This window comes from Crinia signifera, chromosome 3, assembly GCF_055691185.1.
Source record: "Crinia signifera chromosome 3, ASM5569118v1, whole genome shotgun sequence".
Lineage (NCBI taxonomy): Eukaryota > Metazoa > Chordata > Amphibia > Anura > Myobatrachidae > Crinia > Crinia signifera.
The window spans coordinates 186,527,634-186,542,608 of record NC_139219.1 but is presented as its reverse complement, the minus strand read 5'-3'; the positions used below and the strand labels follow the sequence as shown (position 1 = coordinate 186,542,608).

General features: G+C 42.7%; 1 protein-coding gene across 2 annotated transcripts in view; it reads right to left on the bottom strand.

Annotated features, from left to right (window-relative positions):
- Positions 1-14,975, bottom strand: part of ZNF292 (zinc finger protein 292) — a 42,105-nt gene that overhangs the window by 13,682 nt on the left and 13,448 nt on the right. For both annotated transcript variants that reach the window (XM_083177092.1, XM_083177091.1), the window contains exons 2-3: positions 1,499-1,653; positions 89-167 (exon numbers count right to left, since the gene is read on the bottom strand). Coding sequence is in view for 1 of the 2 variants with exons in the window: in XM_083177091.1 (XP_083033217.1) it covers positions 89-167; positions 1,499-1,653 (234 nt within the window). In the remaining variant the exon portion in view is untranslated. The remainder of the gene's footprint in view (positions 1-88; positions 168-1,498; positions 1,654-14,975) is intronic.

The window sequence follows — 14,975 nt, the reverse complement described above, 5'->3', positions numbered from 1 at the left end:
ACATTCAAAACTCATTTTTTGCTTGTGTCACAGTTTATTTTCGTGTATATAAGTATTCATAGCATCCATTTTGACAAAACAGTTTTACCTTAATTGAGCATTGAAATTTTTCCCAGTGATCATCAGGTAACTCGCGTGGCAAACATAACAGGAGCTCAACGCAGCTTCTGCAGGACACAAATTATAGCAAAAACAATGAAGTACACCTGCTTAAATCTAGTAAGAAAAGCACAATCAGTTAACCTACCAGTATATTTTTGGATTTAAACTGTAATAAGCACATGAAAGTACAGGGAGAACATACAGACTCCACACAATTAGGGCAATGGAGGGAATCGGACAAAGGAACATAGGGCTTTGAGAAAGGAGATTTAGGGGACAACTGCACAAAAGGTAATCCTATCTCCTAAGTAAGGCTATTACATTTGTTATGTTATTAATATTAAACACATTAACATGCAGTCCTATGAAGATCATGTACAGTAGTACAGGGTGAGTATCCCTTATCCAAAATGCTCGGGACCAGAAGAATTTTGGATGATGGATTATTCTATATTTCAGAATAGTTTTATATTTTAATGATGTATCTTGAGGAATCTTTGTTCGAATCAATGATCGCACCCTTTATGGGCTGGATCGCATTGCATCACAACGCATGCGATTTGCGTGTGATGCGATGGCAGAACAAAAAAAGTATGCGGCCGCACCCTATGTGCTCTACCTATACCTACCAGTAAAAAGACCACACATCTTTCTGACCACCGCCACGTCAGGAAATTCATTTTCCTTTTTATTAAAACCCTTGTTTTGTGTATTACATGTATGTTTTATCTTCGCAACAATTTTAACATACTTATTAAAAGTTACATTTTATTTACACTCTTCTTTGTGCACCGCAACAAAGGCACTCTGTTGTTTCTTTTATGTATCCCTTTTAGTGCCTGGCGGTAGCACACCTTGTACTGACATTGAAATACTTCTTGTATAGGGATTAGAAGGTACCCTCATACTCAGAAACACCCTGTGCGATCGACAAACACCCCTTTTTTTAGTCCTGACATCTAGCATTTGAATTTGCCCACCCAGTTATGTCGTCAGTCAATGCACAGGTGATTGGGGGAATGGCTTTACACATAGCGGTCGATCCTATTAACCCAGAAGGGTGCAGATGATTCACAATTTGCAAATTATCACGACATCGGGCGCACTTTACGGCGGACCGAATTCGCTGAAGAGTGCTTGTACCTCCATAGGGGTGAGTGCAATTTTCAGCTAATTCGGCCCGGCAAAGGTTGCAAGGTTGGGTTAATTTGGGTGCCGTTTTCTGCGTTAAAACGGCAACCGAACAGCAACTCGCACCCTTTGGGGTTAATAGGATCGACCCCCAAATCCAGATGGCTTGATATATCACCCAGCACTTAACATGAACCCCATGAAAACATTTTATTTTGCGTATTTAGAAAAACAGACAAATTCCAATTATTTCAGTAATACTCACAGAGCTAGCCGCTCTAGCACCAAGCCTACATTTTCACACTGTGAGGTAAGGTAAGGTCGTGCATTGGAATAACTTTGGATGGCCACAGTGTACACTTCCAGTAAGGGCAGAGAGTCTTCAGAAGCTTTCCACTTCTCAGCATATTCAAGAAGTGTCTAAAACAAACAAAAGGTTATAATTAAGTGGCATTATTTTTAATGAAATATGCTGCAGTACACAAACTCAGTATTGCTGAGTGAGAAGACAAAATGCATTAGCACTACCTGGACTTTCCTCATGGGACTCCTATTGCTATTTGTTTTTTTTGCTATTGGTTTGTCACTGCCAAATAAAAAAAAAAAAAACTGTCCTTATCCCATATACTATCCTAAGCAAAGAGCTTTTATTATGGGAATAATGTGTTCTTAAGCGTTGGTTCACATCGTTGCTCTATGCCAGAGGTTCCCACACTCTTCTGAAACATAGCACCCTAGAGTATCTCAGAAACTTTTGTGGCACCCCATGGCCAAAAGTTTCTTAGGGTAAGTTATATTGTGAGGGACAGGATTTGCTTCTGTTTGTTCACAAATTTTGGTATTGGATGCAAAAAGCTCTGGTTTTGCCTATTACATTGACCATACATAATTTTATTTACTCCTCTATTACCAACCCAAGGCACTCCCAAAACATTTTGGGAACCACTGCTCTATGCTACTGTATGCTTGCATTGTTTAAATGGTCTACACTATGTTAAATCCTCTTTTTATTACATATACCCTGACTATTGGTGGTCACATGACCGAAGATAACAAACAGGTCAAAGGTGGTTCTACTTATTAGTTTTTTGCACTATACACTAAGTATTGTTATTGTAAGACAGGATATAAACTTTTAGGAGCTTTTATATATGTTTTTATTGGTTGAAGTTAAATTTTATGTACGTGGTCACCAACACATACTATATCGAACAAGAAGCTAAATAGCCGTTACTGAAAGATTTTTTTTGCAATTATGTAGGAGGGTACAGATGAAAGAGGGAAGAATAGAGAGGCAGTAGTAGACTAGCAGTGATGTAGTGAACCAAGACATCAATAGTGTAAAGAAAAAGACAAGGAAACATTTTGATGAGCTGCCCATCATCCCTAGGTCTTAAGGCCCACACGCACTAGAAGATTATCTTTCCAATCTGGCTGGTTGGAATGAAAATCTGGACATTTCTGGGAAAAAATAGTTATCAACTGCTTGCTCCCAAATGCTGGAAAATGGACAAAAGCATCTGCATAAATTGATTTAACCAATTTGTCTGTAGGACCAATTCTTGTCTGTCTTCCATGTTTAGGAGCAAATGGTCAATTGTCATTTACTCCCAAAAATTTCCTGATTTTTATTCCAACCAGCCAGATTGGAAAGAATTTTCTGGTGTGTATAGGCCCTAAAGATGCATAGACACTGTACAATTTTTTTGACCAATTTCATTGAAAGACATTTCCCTTGAACCCAGTGTCCTGGACAAAAGATGTTGACGAAAGATCTAGCTACAGCTTATAGGCTCTATTTGAAAGAAATCCAAATTGAGCGGCATGCACATTTGACAAACAATCGTGATGAACAACTGGTGGGTATGCACATCATTCGTTGTTCTTCGCAAATGCACTGAAAGATATTTTGACCAATTTTGTTTATAATAGCCGAAATGAATGAAATTGGTCAAAAAAGTTGGTTAAAAAAAATTGTACAGTGTGTATGCACCTTTAGAGAATGATTGTGCATAATAGAATGACTCCTAGTTAATTAACTACAGCTGGAATCACTAGGGAAAAAAAAGGATTGACGTTTCCACGATACCAGTTTATATCGATGGGAGGTTTTACAAAACTGGCTCCACAGAAGTCAAGAACACACTAATACCCATATATATATATATATATATATATATATATATATATATATATATATATATATATATATATATATATATATATATATATATATATATATATATATATGCAGGGATGATCCGGCACTCCAATATGCCATCAAGTAGATGCCCCGGTGCCACCTCCAAGAGGCCTTGCAGCCACAATATACCTGATGCTCTGACAGGCTGGGGGGGGGGGGGGGGGGGGGAGCGGAGCGGCACTTCTTAAATAAAAATTATAATACATATACTACTACTTAAATAAAAAATTCTGAGGGGGTAGAGGGGGGAAGATATTCCCAGGTGCTGCGGGAGGAGGGGTGTCCTTGCGGCTGCTGAGGGGAGGCGGGGTACCTGTCAGCCTGAGGTCGGAGCCAGAGGGGATGATGTGCGCCGCAGCTGCTGTAACTCCCCCCGCAGCCGCGAAGTTCCTGCGGCGAATGGACAGTCAGTGGAGGGGTTCCCTTCGGGACCCCCGATGCTGACTGTCCATTCGCCGCAGGAACTTCGTGGCTGCGGAGGGAGGTACTGCGGCGGCGCACATCATCCGCTCCGACCTCAGGCTGACAGGTACCCCCCCTCCCCTCAGCAGCCGCAGGCACCCCCCTCCTCCCGCAGCACCTGGGGACAGCTTCCCCAGCGCTGCATGCTGGGGATCCGCTGCGGGACCATTTACACCAACATTTACAAAGGTCCTATCCAGGTTCTACCCAGGTCAGGACCTGGGTAGAGGACCCGTGTAAATGGACACGGATATAGCCCATTTACACCGCCGATGATTCGGGTCTGACACGGATTTTTCGGCGGTGTAAAATATATATATATATATATATATATATATATATATATATATATATATATATATATATATATATATATATATATATATATATATATATATATATATATATATATATATATATATATATATATATATATATATATATATATTCATATATTCTAAAATAGTTACTGTCTGAGAACCCATAGGGCTGGGTACACTGAATTCAAAAAGTGTCGCTGATGTGATAAACGAATCCAAAACAGCAATTACTCAATTGGTGTGCATATCTATACAATAAGCTAATTTCTTGCTCAATGTGACCTTTTTTTTAACTCTTCAGTGGGGGAAGTTGAGAACAGAAGTGTATACAGCACATGTATTGATCCCAAGCAATCTGACATTTGGAGGAGCATTTAAAGACATTTTTCAGCTAACAGCCCTTCATACATATACAATTATTGGTTGATAGACGCAATAGTTGGATAGTGTACCCAGCATTAGACTGCAGAAAAGGTTATGTCCACTTTAAGAAACAGGCTTCAATAAACTCACGGGTATCTCAATTTAGACTCATGCTTTTATATTATGGAGAGGGGGGGGGGGGGGGGGTTAATTTGCTAAATTAGGAGTAATCTTTTTTGCTGCATGATAAATTGTAAGCAAAATATTTTCAAGATATATTTTATATACCATTTTATTTCCATGGTTGCTTCATAACCAAATTACCCATATTGATGTTGGAATGCGACAAGCCCAAACATTGCCAAAACAGGTTTAGAACAGGTGTGAAAAGATTCATTGCAAGACTGCATCCAACACCAATTATTCCGGTAATGCATAAAGAGCCCAGCTTATTCATTATTATTATTTACAGTTTCTTATATAGCTCAGAATATTCCATTATGCTTTACAATTAGAAACAGCGATAAAACAAACTGGGTAGTAACAAACTGACAGATGTATGAGGGCCCTGCTCGCAAGCTTACAATCTATAGCAGGGGTGGCCCAGACTTTTGTAACCTGGGATCTACTTTTTGTACACTTACGTAGCAGTGATCTACAGGCATCTCCCCCTGTGCCAAATATTCCTCTCTCAATGCAATACGCCTCTTACACATTATGCCACATTGTGCAAGCCAAAATTCACATTATGCTACCGGTACCACCAAAGAATCAGAGCAACTATGCCCACTAAGAGAACACCTAAGCTGTGCCCATCCATCCTGCTACCTGACCTTCTGGTGACAAAAACAAACTGCCATGTCAAACCCCATTCACTGGGACAGTGCCCCCTCAGGACTGCTGCCCTCCTGAAAAAAAGTATACAAGAGGGCAGTAGTTATCATTTTTTTCCGACAAAGGGAACCATAGGAGCAGAGCGCGGCACCACTACCCTCTTGTATACTTATTGAAACAAGCCGCACCAGGTCGAATGGCTGGTACCGCCGCTAGCACCGAATACAGCACAGTGCGCGGGATACCCCCACGAATCTACAGCTCCTGAAAAAAAGTGTTACCTTTTTCCAGGGAGAAATTATAGACAATATGGGTGCTACAAAACGCCATCCTATTAAACTGGGATGAACAGAGCCCCCCTTTCTCCACCCCCTCCATAACACCACATTTAAAAAAGAAAAAAAAAATAAGCTTATTAGACTTACAAGATGCCGACTAGCTAGGCTAGCAAGCTCCTCAGACCGCCAGTGCAGTGCATTACTGGATATGCTGAAGCCATAAGAGGCTCAGGTGGGGATATATTTTGAGATAAGCTGAGATATTTTGGTGTAGTCTGGTTAATGGCCTTGTATGCAAGTAGAAATATTTTGAATTGAATAAAGACAACACTGAACGTCTAGCTAGGAAGATCAGCCTCGCAGATGCATTCAAAATAGATTGTAGTGTTGAGAATCTTTTCTTAGTAGGGCCGGTAAGGAGACAATTGCAATATTCAATGCGTGATACAATGAGTGCATGGATTAGAGTTTTTGCAAGTATCTTGTGTAAGATACAGATGAATTTTGAATATGTTTTTTTAGATGTAACATGATTTAGAGAGAGACAATGTGAGGAATAAAGGACAGTTCAGAGTCAAGGATGACCCCTAGGCAGTGAGCTTGGGGAGTAGGATTGATTGCCGGGTGCGCGCTCCCTTTTTCTCCCCCATCGCTGGTCGCAGGAACATGCTCCATGCTCCTGCGACCAGCTGATTTGCACTGCCGGGCTCCGCCGGCAGTTTCTTTTTCATCAGCGACCATCTCTGGTCGCTGATGCAAACGGGACAGTGAGCGATATATCTCCCCGTGTGTACGGGGCTTATTTCTGTTTTGCAAATGTCGAGTTTGAGGTGGCGAGAGGACATCCAGGATGAAATAGCAGAAAGGCATTCAGAAACACTGAGCAATGTGCCTGTACTGCACAGATACAGGGGAGTCTGTACAGATACAGGGGAGTCTGGCATATTTTTATTAATCTTGCTGGGATATTAATCAGGCAACTAATCAGATTCTTGCTCTATTTATCTAGCTAATTGTGCCAAATTATAGAATAATTAGGGCCAGAGCCAAGCTCTTTAGACATTTGATAAAATAACCCCACCCCCTAACTGGTACGGTTTACAAAACTCCTAATTATGCAATATTTATTTTGGTACTTCCTCATCTTTGCTGCCACCGCTTACGCCAGTTAAATTAGCCGCTTTCAGAATAGTATCATCGCCCCCTCACGGGCTCGCTTCGCTCAACGCTCTCCGGGGTCTGTGTCTCGCTCCACTTGCCACAACTTTACTAATGGTAATAGATGGTGGCGTGGACCCAGGGTGGTGCGGGTTATGCTACGTAAGTTCTGTAGCGTAAGCTGTGGCCGCAAAGATGAGGAAGTACCTTTTTATTTTTAAGAAAGATATAATGTGTGCTTGTTTGCAAGATTCTAAAATATATTAAAATACATAAAAATTATTTTAGGCATGTGTGTAATGTTTGGGAACTCAAAAGGAGTTAATCAATGACTTGCTAGATCATTTAGAGCAGCAGTTCCCAAACTGTGGTCCAGAACTCCATGTTGCTGACTGTTAAGGCCCATACACACTGGACGACTGAGCTGAAAGCCGCTCAAAGCAGCAAGTTTGAGCAGCTTTCAGCTCAAAGCCGCCCAGTGTGTATGGCCCGGCAATGAGCGCTCCCGCATACCAGCAGATGAGCAGGGGGAAAGCCGCTCAATGTGTAAACACTGAGCAGCTACCCCCAAGCGATGACAGTTCATCGCTGTCCATACACGCTGGGCATAACTGCCCAGTGTGTATGGACCTTAAAGCTGAGGTCTAATGAAAACACTGTCTGAGAGATCAAAGTCTGAAAAAAATCATTTGAATTGTTACTTCAGACTTCAAGCATCACTTGCTTAGAGATCTGAGGAGTCATCAGGCAGCTCTGCCCCGACCCTAGTGCTCTGTATCTCCTGTCCCTCCTACCAACCTCTCTGCAATACCACATCATCCACTGCCATCTCCCTGTCTCTCCCCTCCCTATCATCCACTGCCTTTCCTAGTCAAGCTCTGCATCTCCCTGCCAGCCACTTTCTTTAACCACTGTCCCGCTGCCACCATTCTCTGCATCGCCCTGTCATTCACTGCCTGCCAATTCCCTCCTCTTCTGCTGCCTCCCTGCAACCCACTACCTTCCATGCACTCCAAGGCCTACACAAAGGTATAAGGCTTTAACATTCATAAGAATATATTAAACTCATGCGTGGCAGGGACTCCCAAAGCACCTCCTCTCTGCAATTGTGCAAGAAATTTAGTGATCACATTAGCAGTCCCTTCACTTCTGTTTGTCTTTGCAATGATACCATGCATGTGTAGTGTTCCCGCTAGGCTGTTTTAGTGGGGCGCTGCGCCCTGCCCATTTTTTAAAGGGCAAAATGCGCCCTGCCCCTCTAGCAGCGCCCCGCTAAAACAGCCTGGTGCCTGCCTGACTCCTTGCACGGGGAAGCCCAGCGCCGCCTTAGACGGCGATGCCCGGCGCTTCCCCGGCATTAAGGCACCTTCCCCCTGTGGTGACAGCATCTTCAGTGCGGCCCGCCCACTTTAGTGACACCGGCGGCCCGCCCCGCCCACAAGTGTGCCGTCGGCTGCCCGGCCGGCCCCCCCGGCGCCCTGCCCGGCACAATTTCTAGAGTGAACACTACATGTGCGGTCTGCTAACCACACGTGTGGCAGCCATTCAGCGGTAACTTGCTGGGTCCTTTAATAAAGGTTATTGTTTGACAAGGTGCCTGACCAAAACAGTTTGAGAATCCCTGATTTAGACTAATGGTTTGTACATACGATATTCTTTACCAATCAGTTTAGACTATATAGTCAAAATCGAATTAGTATCACATAGACATTGAATGGAGATCGAACATGGTTTTAAGGTTTCGATTCCCATTCCATGCCGATGCGCGCTCCAGTTAAGCTAATATCGAAAACCCAAATAGACAGTGCAGCAATGACTATATAGTGCAAATGGAATGTAGATCGTGTGAATTGAATGTAAATAGCACATAAGTTAGCAAAAATTGAATAGCAATCAAATATTCATCGAATAGCAACGGAATCTCACCGTGTGTACAAACTATTAACTAAAACCGAAGGGCTACCTAAGCCTATCCAAGTCACATTTTACTTTAAACCCTGTGCATGCACCAAGACAGTGCTCTAAGGCCAGTATTCCATGCTCTGAATTCACTGCTTTTTTTGGTGAACTGGACTGTTTTTCAGGGAAACTGAATCTTTTCACTGAAAATTATAGTCACTGTATTCAATTAGTGTTCCCGCCAGGCGGTTTTAGCGGGGCTCTGCGACCTGCCTGTTTTTTAAAGGGCAAAATGCGCCCTGCCCCTCTGGCAGCGCACCGCTAAAACAGCCTGCCTCTGTCCCCTCTGTTGTGACCGGGGAAGCCTGGTGCCGCTGTACATAGCGATGCCTGGCACTTCCCCGGCAGTGTAGAGACTTCCGGGTGGCCGGGCCCGCCCCTTTGCGTGAATGCCGGACAGTTCTGTTTCATGCTCGCTGCAATTCGCTGGTGTAATTCAATGGGGTTTTGACTGAGAGTGTGTGGTGGGGGTAGGTTGGGTTTAAAATTTGCAGTCAGGGGCTCGCTTTAAATAGGGAGGAATCCTCCAGCCCTTTGGATGCCGGCAAATGTGCAGCAAATCCTGAACAGGATTCGCTGCACATAGTGAACGCCAGCATTGAATACTGGCCTTAGTCTCAGAAATGAGAAGTGGTTTAAGTGTTTACTGCATGACTAGATGTAGATGATGTAAGCATGCTTAATTTCACACAATAAGAAACCAAGAGTGCCATCAATGCTTCCATATGGTACAACCTTCAAAAACCAAGGTTTTAACATCTACAATTAAAATGCATGTCAGGTCCTTAAACCATGGGCCACAGATTAACATCTTCTTTCATGCACTACTCCCTGTGATTTCCTAGTTATGTATGAATTATTCAACAAGATACATTAACTATTGCCTCTAAAGGCCATAGCCTCATAGAAACAATATTTAATGAAAATACTTTGTATGGTAAATGTAACAGGCTGCATATTGTAGGCTCTGTTATGCTTCTTAAATAAATGCTACTCTGAATCAATCACCAAAGTGGGAGGGGGTTACAAAGAATGCAAGTGGGTATCAGTCAAAGAAGAGGTGAAACATTATGATAAATGTATCGTTCCTGAAATCTAAAATATATGACATTCATATACAGTTCCTATACAGTCTTCATATAAAATGCAAAGTCTTAAGACAGCTTAGTATCAAGCTATGGATTGGATTCTACCAGTAATTCCCACAGGCTTTTGTCCAGCTTGACCTAAGCAGACTCAAATGTCAAACCGATTCGCCAATTCAGAATGAAAAGGAAATCACTGAGCAATCTTAAAATAAGCTTTTATCTTACATTATATCCGCTAACAGATTTATGTGTTTCAGATACTTAAATTGTGAAATAATTTGATGAGAAATTTTTTCACAAATAAATTCCAAAATATGTACAATGTTGCTTGTCGTATACCACGCACTGCAAACTTTCGGATACCAACAGTTTTCCAGGAACTATTGCAAAGAAATAAGTGTTTGGACATGGCAGCTGAACTGTCAGGCCATACATTAGCAGTACAATGGGTCACACTGAAGAGCTCAGTGACTTCCAACATGACACTGACATACAGTAGGATGCAAACATTCCACCAACTTATCAAATTTCTGCCATGTTCAATTGTAAATTGAAAAATCTAGATGCATCAGCTCAGCTACAAAGCAGTAGGCACTCTTCAATCTCACAGAACAGAACCATAGAGAGGGATGTGCAAGCAATGCAGTCGCCAAGGGCTAGCAGGGTGTCTGTTGTTCTGAATAAAAGTAACACCAATATGTTATTATAAAAAACAGCTATGTTATAATAATATGTTACATTACTACATTTTATTTATAAATAGTGTTCATTCTAGCACCCGCTATCTTTGAAAACCCATGTAGTTCCTCTTCCCTGCCTGGGGTGTCGCTGTCTGCTGTAGTGCTTCTAGCACAGTGTGGTCTCTATATCAGCACTGATATGCAAACCACTAATAAAGGTTCCACAAGTTGTTCACAGCTCCGCATATATGGTTCATATAGGATATGTTTAATAACAATAACTGTTATGTTATTGATCACATTACCCCTTTACTTTATAGATATCACTGAATCAGTTTTACTGTATTTGTAATATGCAATAATAGCATAACAATAATAATATAGTCTAGATATGGGGAAGATTTCCCCCAATGTGCTTACCAATAATTTAAAAGGCACCTAATTTAGAAGGAGGAGAGTTCCCTCTTTCAAATAATTGGACCTTTTTATAAATTTTGTCTGGTGATCACTGGAAGGGTGGTGCCCTTACCCCCCTCATAATGGTATGTGCATCCTTAAGGACACACTTATTTGAAAGCTGGGACTTATCTTTAACATTAGGTGGCACACTAGTAGCTATTTTTTTTCTTAAGTGATCATCACATATTGCCCTGTGCAATGGATATTTTTGTTATTATTTAATAATACGTAAAGTGAATGAACAGAAGGGAACTCTAAATCAAAATTTGGTGTGATCGGTGTAAAGGAGTCCTGGTAGCAACATCATCAAGTCTGTCCGGGATTACATGAAGAGACAGAAGCAAGCCTACATCCACAGATGATCTGTGGTTCGTTCTCCAACATGTTTGGAACAACCTCCCTGCAAAGTTCCTATAAAAACTTTGTGCAAGCGTACCTAGAAGAATGAATGTTGTTTTGAAGGCAAAGGGCGGTCACAACAAATATTGATCTAATTTAGATTTCTCTTCTGGTTATTCACTGTTAATTGATAAAAATTAGGTACTAATGGGGCATTTGTCTTACTAGATTGCTTAGAAAATGCCCCTACATTGCTCCATGTGTAGGGGCCATAGCTATAGTGATAAGCGGCCCCTACACGTCTAATATCCGTCATAAACCTGTAATCGACGGTGTCAGGGTCATTGTTCTCACAGAGATCACTCAGCGGTACATCGCTGTGCAGTGCTGAGCGATCTTGCATCGTTTAGAATGTTCATATTCCCGTGTGTGGGGCCCTTAACACTATTTTTTTACAGCATTTTTTCCAAACCAGCATAAAATGTCTGTGCAGCACTGTAGAATTTACACAGTTTTCATCCCTCATAATGGCCCCACACAAAAATGGGGATAACCAGCTTTGAAAAAATTGGGCCTCCTCTTTCAGGCACAATGCTGCCTTTCTAGTTATTGTCTGCAGATCACCAGACAAAAACGGAAGAAAAAAAAAAGCTAATTACATTGTCCAAAGATTGTGGTGTGAGATCTAGTCCAGATCTCTTCCATCTAGTGGTATAAGAAAAAAGTGAAACCAATTAATTTAATGGTGTAATTTCAATGCTCTTTAGCAAGTTGTGACAGCATACAGAGCTGATTGCTCGCCATTACAGCTAGCGGGTCAGTATTCAACAGACCCTTCCCAGCACATGCCGTTTCCACCTCACAGGGTTTTTACAGGGAGGTGGAAACGGCATGTGTGGCTGCCAGAACAGCAAGGCCCACGGCTAAATGCACAGCGAGGATTCCCCTGGAACATTAAATAGGGTGAGCAGCCGGCTCGGCGGTTAAACAGTGAGGATGGTTTGTTTTTTGCAATCCTCCCCGAAAACAAGCCATCCTCGTCATAAAGATCCCCGTCAGCCGTACTGAATACAACACTTGGTTCTTGGAGTGCATATGCTGTCAAAAGCACTGTAACTCGTCCCCCTCCTGGTCTGATGTCACCCAAGAATCAAGTCGAAGGCATCATAATCGTGGCTTCTAACTCAACGGGACTCTAAGAAAATGCAACTGACCCGATACAAAACAAAAAGCAGATGGAAAAGGGCTGGATTTACAGTACATAAATAAAACGTTTTACGAAAAGAACTGGAAGCATTGCTACACCATTTCTACAGTTGTGCTGTCTAGTGTAGAATATATTCTGTGAGTCTGAACCAATGCTTGTTGTATCGGTGCTATTATGACAGTAATGCTGTGTACACACGGTGAGATTTGACATTAGATTTTGACTACATAGTCAAAATCACATGCAGATCGCACAGGTTTTTTTTACCTTTCGATCCCGATACGCTCTCCCGTGACAGCACAAATCGAAAACCAGATAGACAGGGCAGCAATGACTATATAGTGCAAATCTAATGCAGATAGCATGAATTGTATGTAAGTAGTACAGAGATAGCAAAGATTGCATAGCACTCGAATAGGCGAATAGCAAGGGAATCTCACCATTAGACATCACTGCAACAGGAGATTTGTAAGAACAATTTTAATGTCCTTAAGAATTCCCTGTGTATGGATGACCTTATCTTCCAGGAGATTTACCAACTGGTCACACCAATCAAAGAAAAAGAACACTTAAGGCCCATACACACTGGGCGACTGAGCTGAAAGCCGCTCAAAACAGCCTGTTTGAGCGGCTTTCAGCTCAAAGCAACCCAGTGTGTATGCCCCAGCGATGAGTGCTGCTGCGCGTTCCCGCTTCATCGCGTTATACCAGTAGATGAGCGGCGTTGAGGATGGCTTTGCATAGCTCTGCACTATGCAACGCGGTCCTCCCCCCTCCGTCTGTGTATGCACAGAGCGGCTTTGCCCGTATCGATGATTGACATCATCGCTGTCCATACATGCTGGGCATAGTAGCCCAGTGTGTATGGACCATTATTTTAATGTATGCTCTAAGAATATTACAGTGTGTATGCAGCATAACAACCAAATACATAAATAGAACGAATAAAGGCCCATACACACTAGTAGATTTTCATTTTAAAAGACATTGCCAATATCTCTGATAGATACAGATGGAGCGTGGCCCATCTTTGCAGGCGATGGCTCGCCAGCCGCCATCCCCCACCAGCCGCCGGAGGGGACGCGCGTGCACGAGATGCGCGTGTCCCCTTACAACGCGGCTCCCCCCGGGTCCCCGACGCCTGGCCGACCCGGGTCCCCGCTGCCTTGCCGCACCCCCCCCCCTAACCCTGTCCGTCTCCCTGAAGCGGAGACGGACAGGGCTCCCGTCCCCCCGCCGACGGGAAACTTGGACGCACGTGTGTGTGAGACGCACGCGCGTCCCAGTCTCTATCGCCGGCGCTCGCCAGTGCAAAGGATCTGGCGAGCGCCGCCCAAAGATGGGACACGCTCCATCTGTATATCTGTCACCAAAGTAGTGCGTACACACTGAGCTATTTTCCCCAAAGAGCAAAACATTTTCAGGAGCCAAAAGTCTTTGCTGAAAATCTTTCATTATAAGGCTATTTACATAATGGGCGGGGTTTGAATTCCAGGGGCCATATTATTCAGGGCATTTCTGTTCTTGGGGCCGGATTCAGAACTCACTGGGCTGCGTATATTCAGAGCCCAGTGATCAGGTAAACGCTGCATCTCCAGGGTGAAATCCCATCGATCTGCACGGCTGCAATTTCATTTGCTGCCGTGCAAATAGGTAGAAACCATTCACATCGAATGATTTCCCCCTTAATCGCACAGGCAAGAAATGTATACGTTACTGGCACCACTGTCCACCAATGTATAATAGGAATAAGCCGGTAATGTATATACCTTGCTGGACTTTGCCAGAAATGTGTATACATTACCGTTTTTTTTATATACATTGGAGGGCAGTGGCGGTGGTGACATACATTGCTCAAAACAGCCAAAATGAGCGATTTTCAGCTGAAAATCATCTAGTGTGTATGGGCCTTAACTACAAACGATAATGAAAGATTTTCAATTTCAGTGGTATAGGAGTGGTGTCATGGCAGGATTACATGATATAATGCATATTTTGAAAACTGAATATGTCACTTTGTTCTTCTTGTGCTTCACAAATAAAGGGGTAATTTGGTTTACCCTGAGGTTAAAAGTGAACGGTTGTCAGCAGTCTCCAAGTCAAGATGGACAATGACTTGATTGACCATAGTTAGACATCTAAAATTGTGGGCATACACTAGATCTACAGTACATGTAGAATGGCACATGCAGCAAGCCACACAGTACACTTACACTGTGTCCATGCTGACAGGCCGCCCCCCCAACAAAGTAGTGTCAACCATTTGCTTGTGTCGATTTTCTGTTACTGTCACGGTCATCTATTTTTAGTTGTCTGTCTAAGTCAACCAAGTAATTGACGATCTGGACATAGTCGGTCTTCACCATATGCTGAAAATGAGGCCATTGCCTGC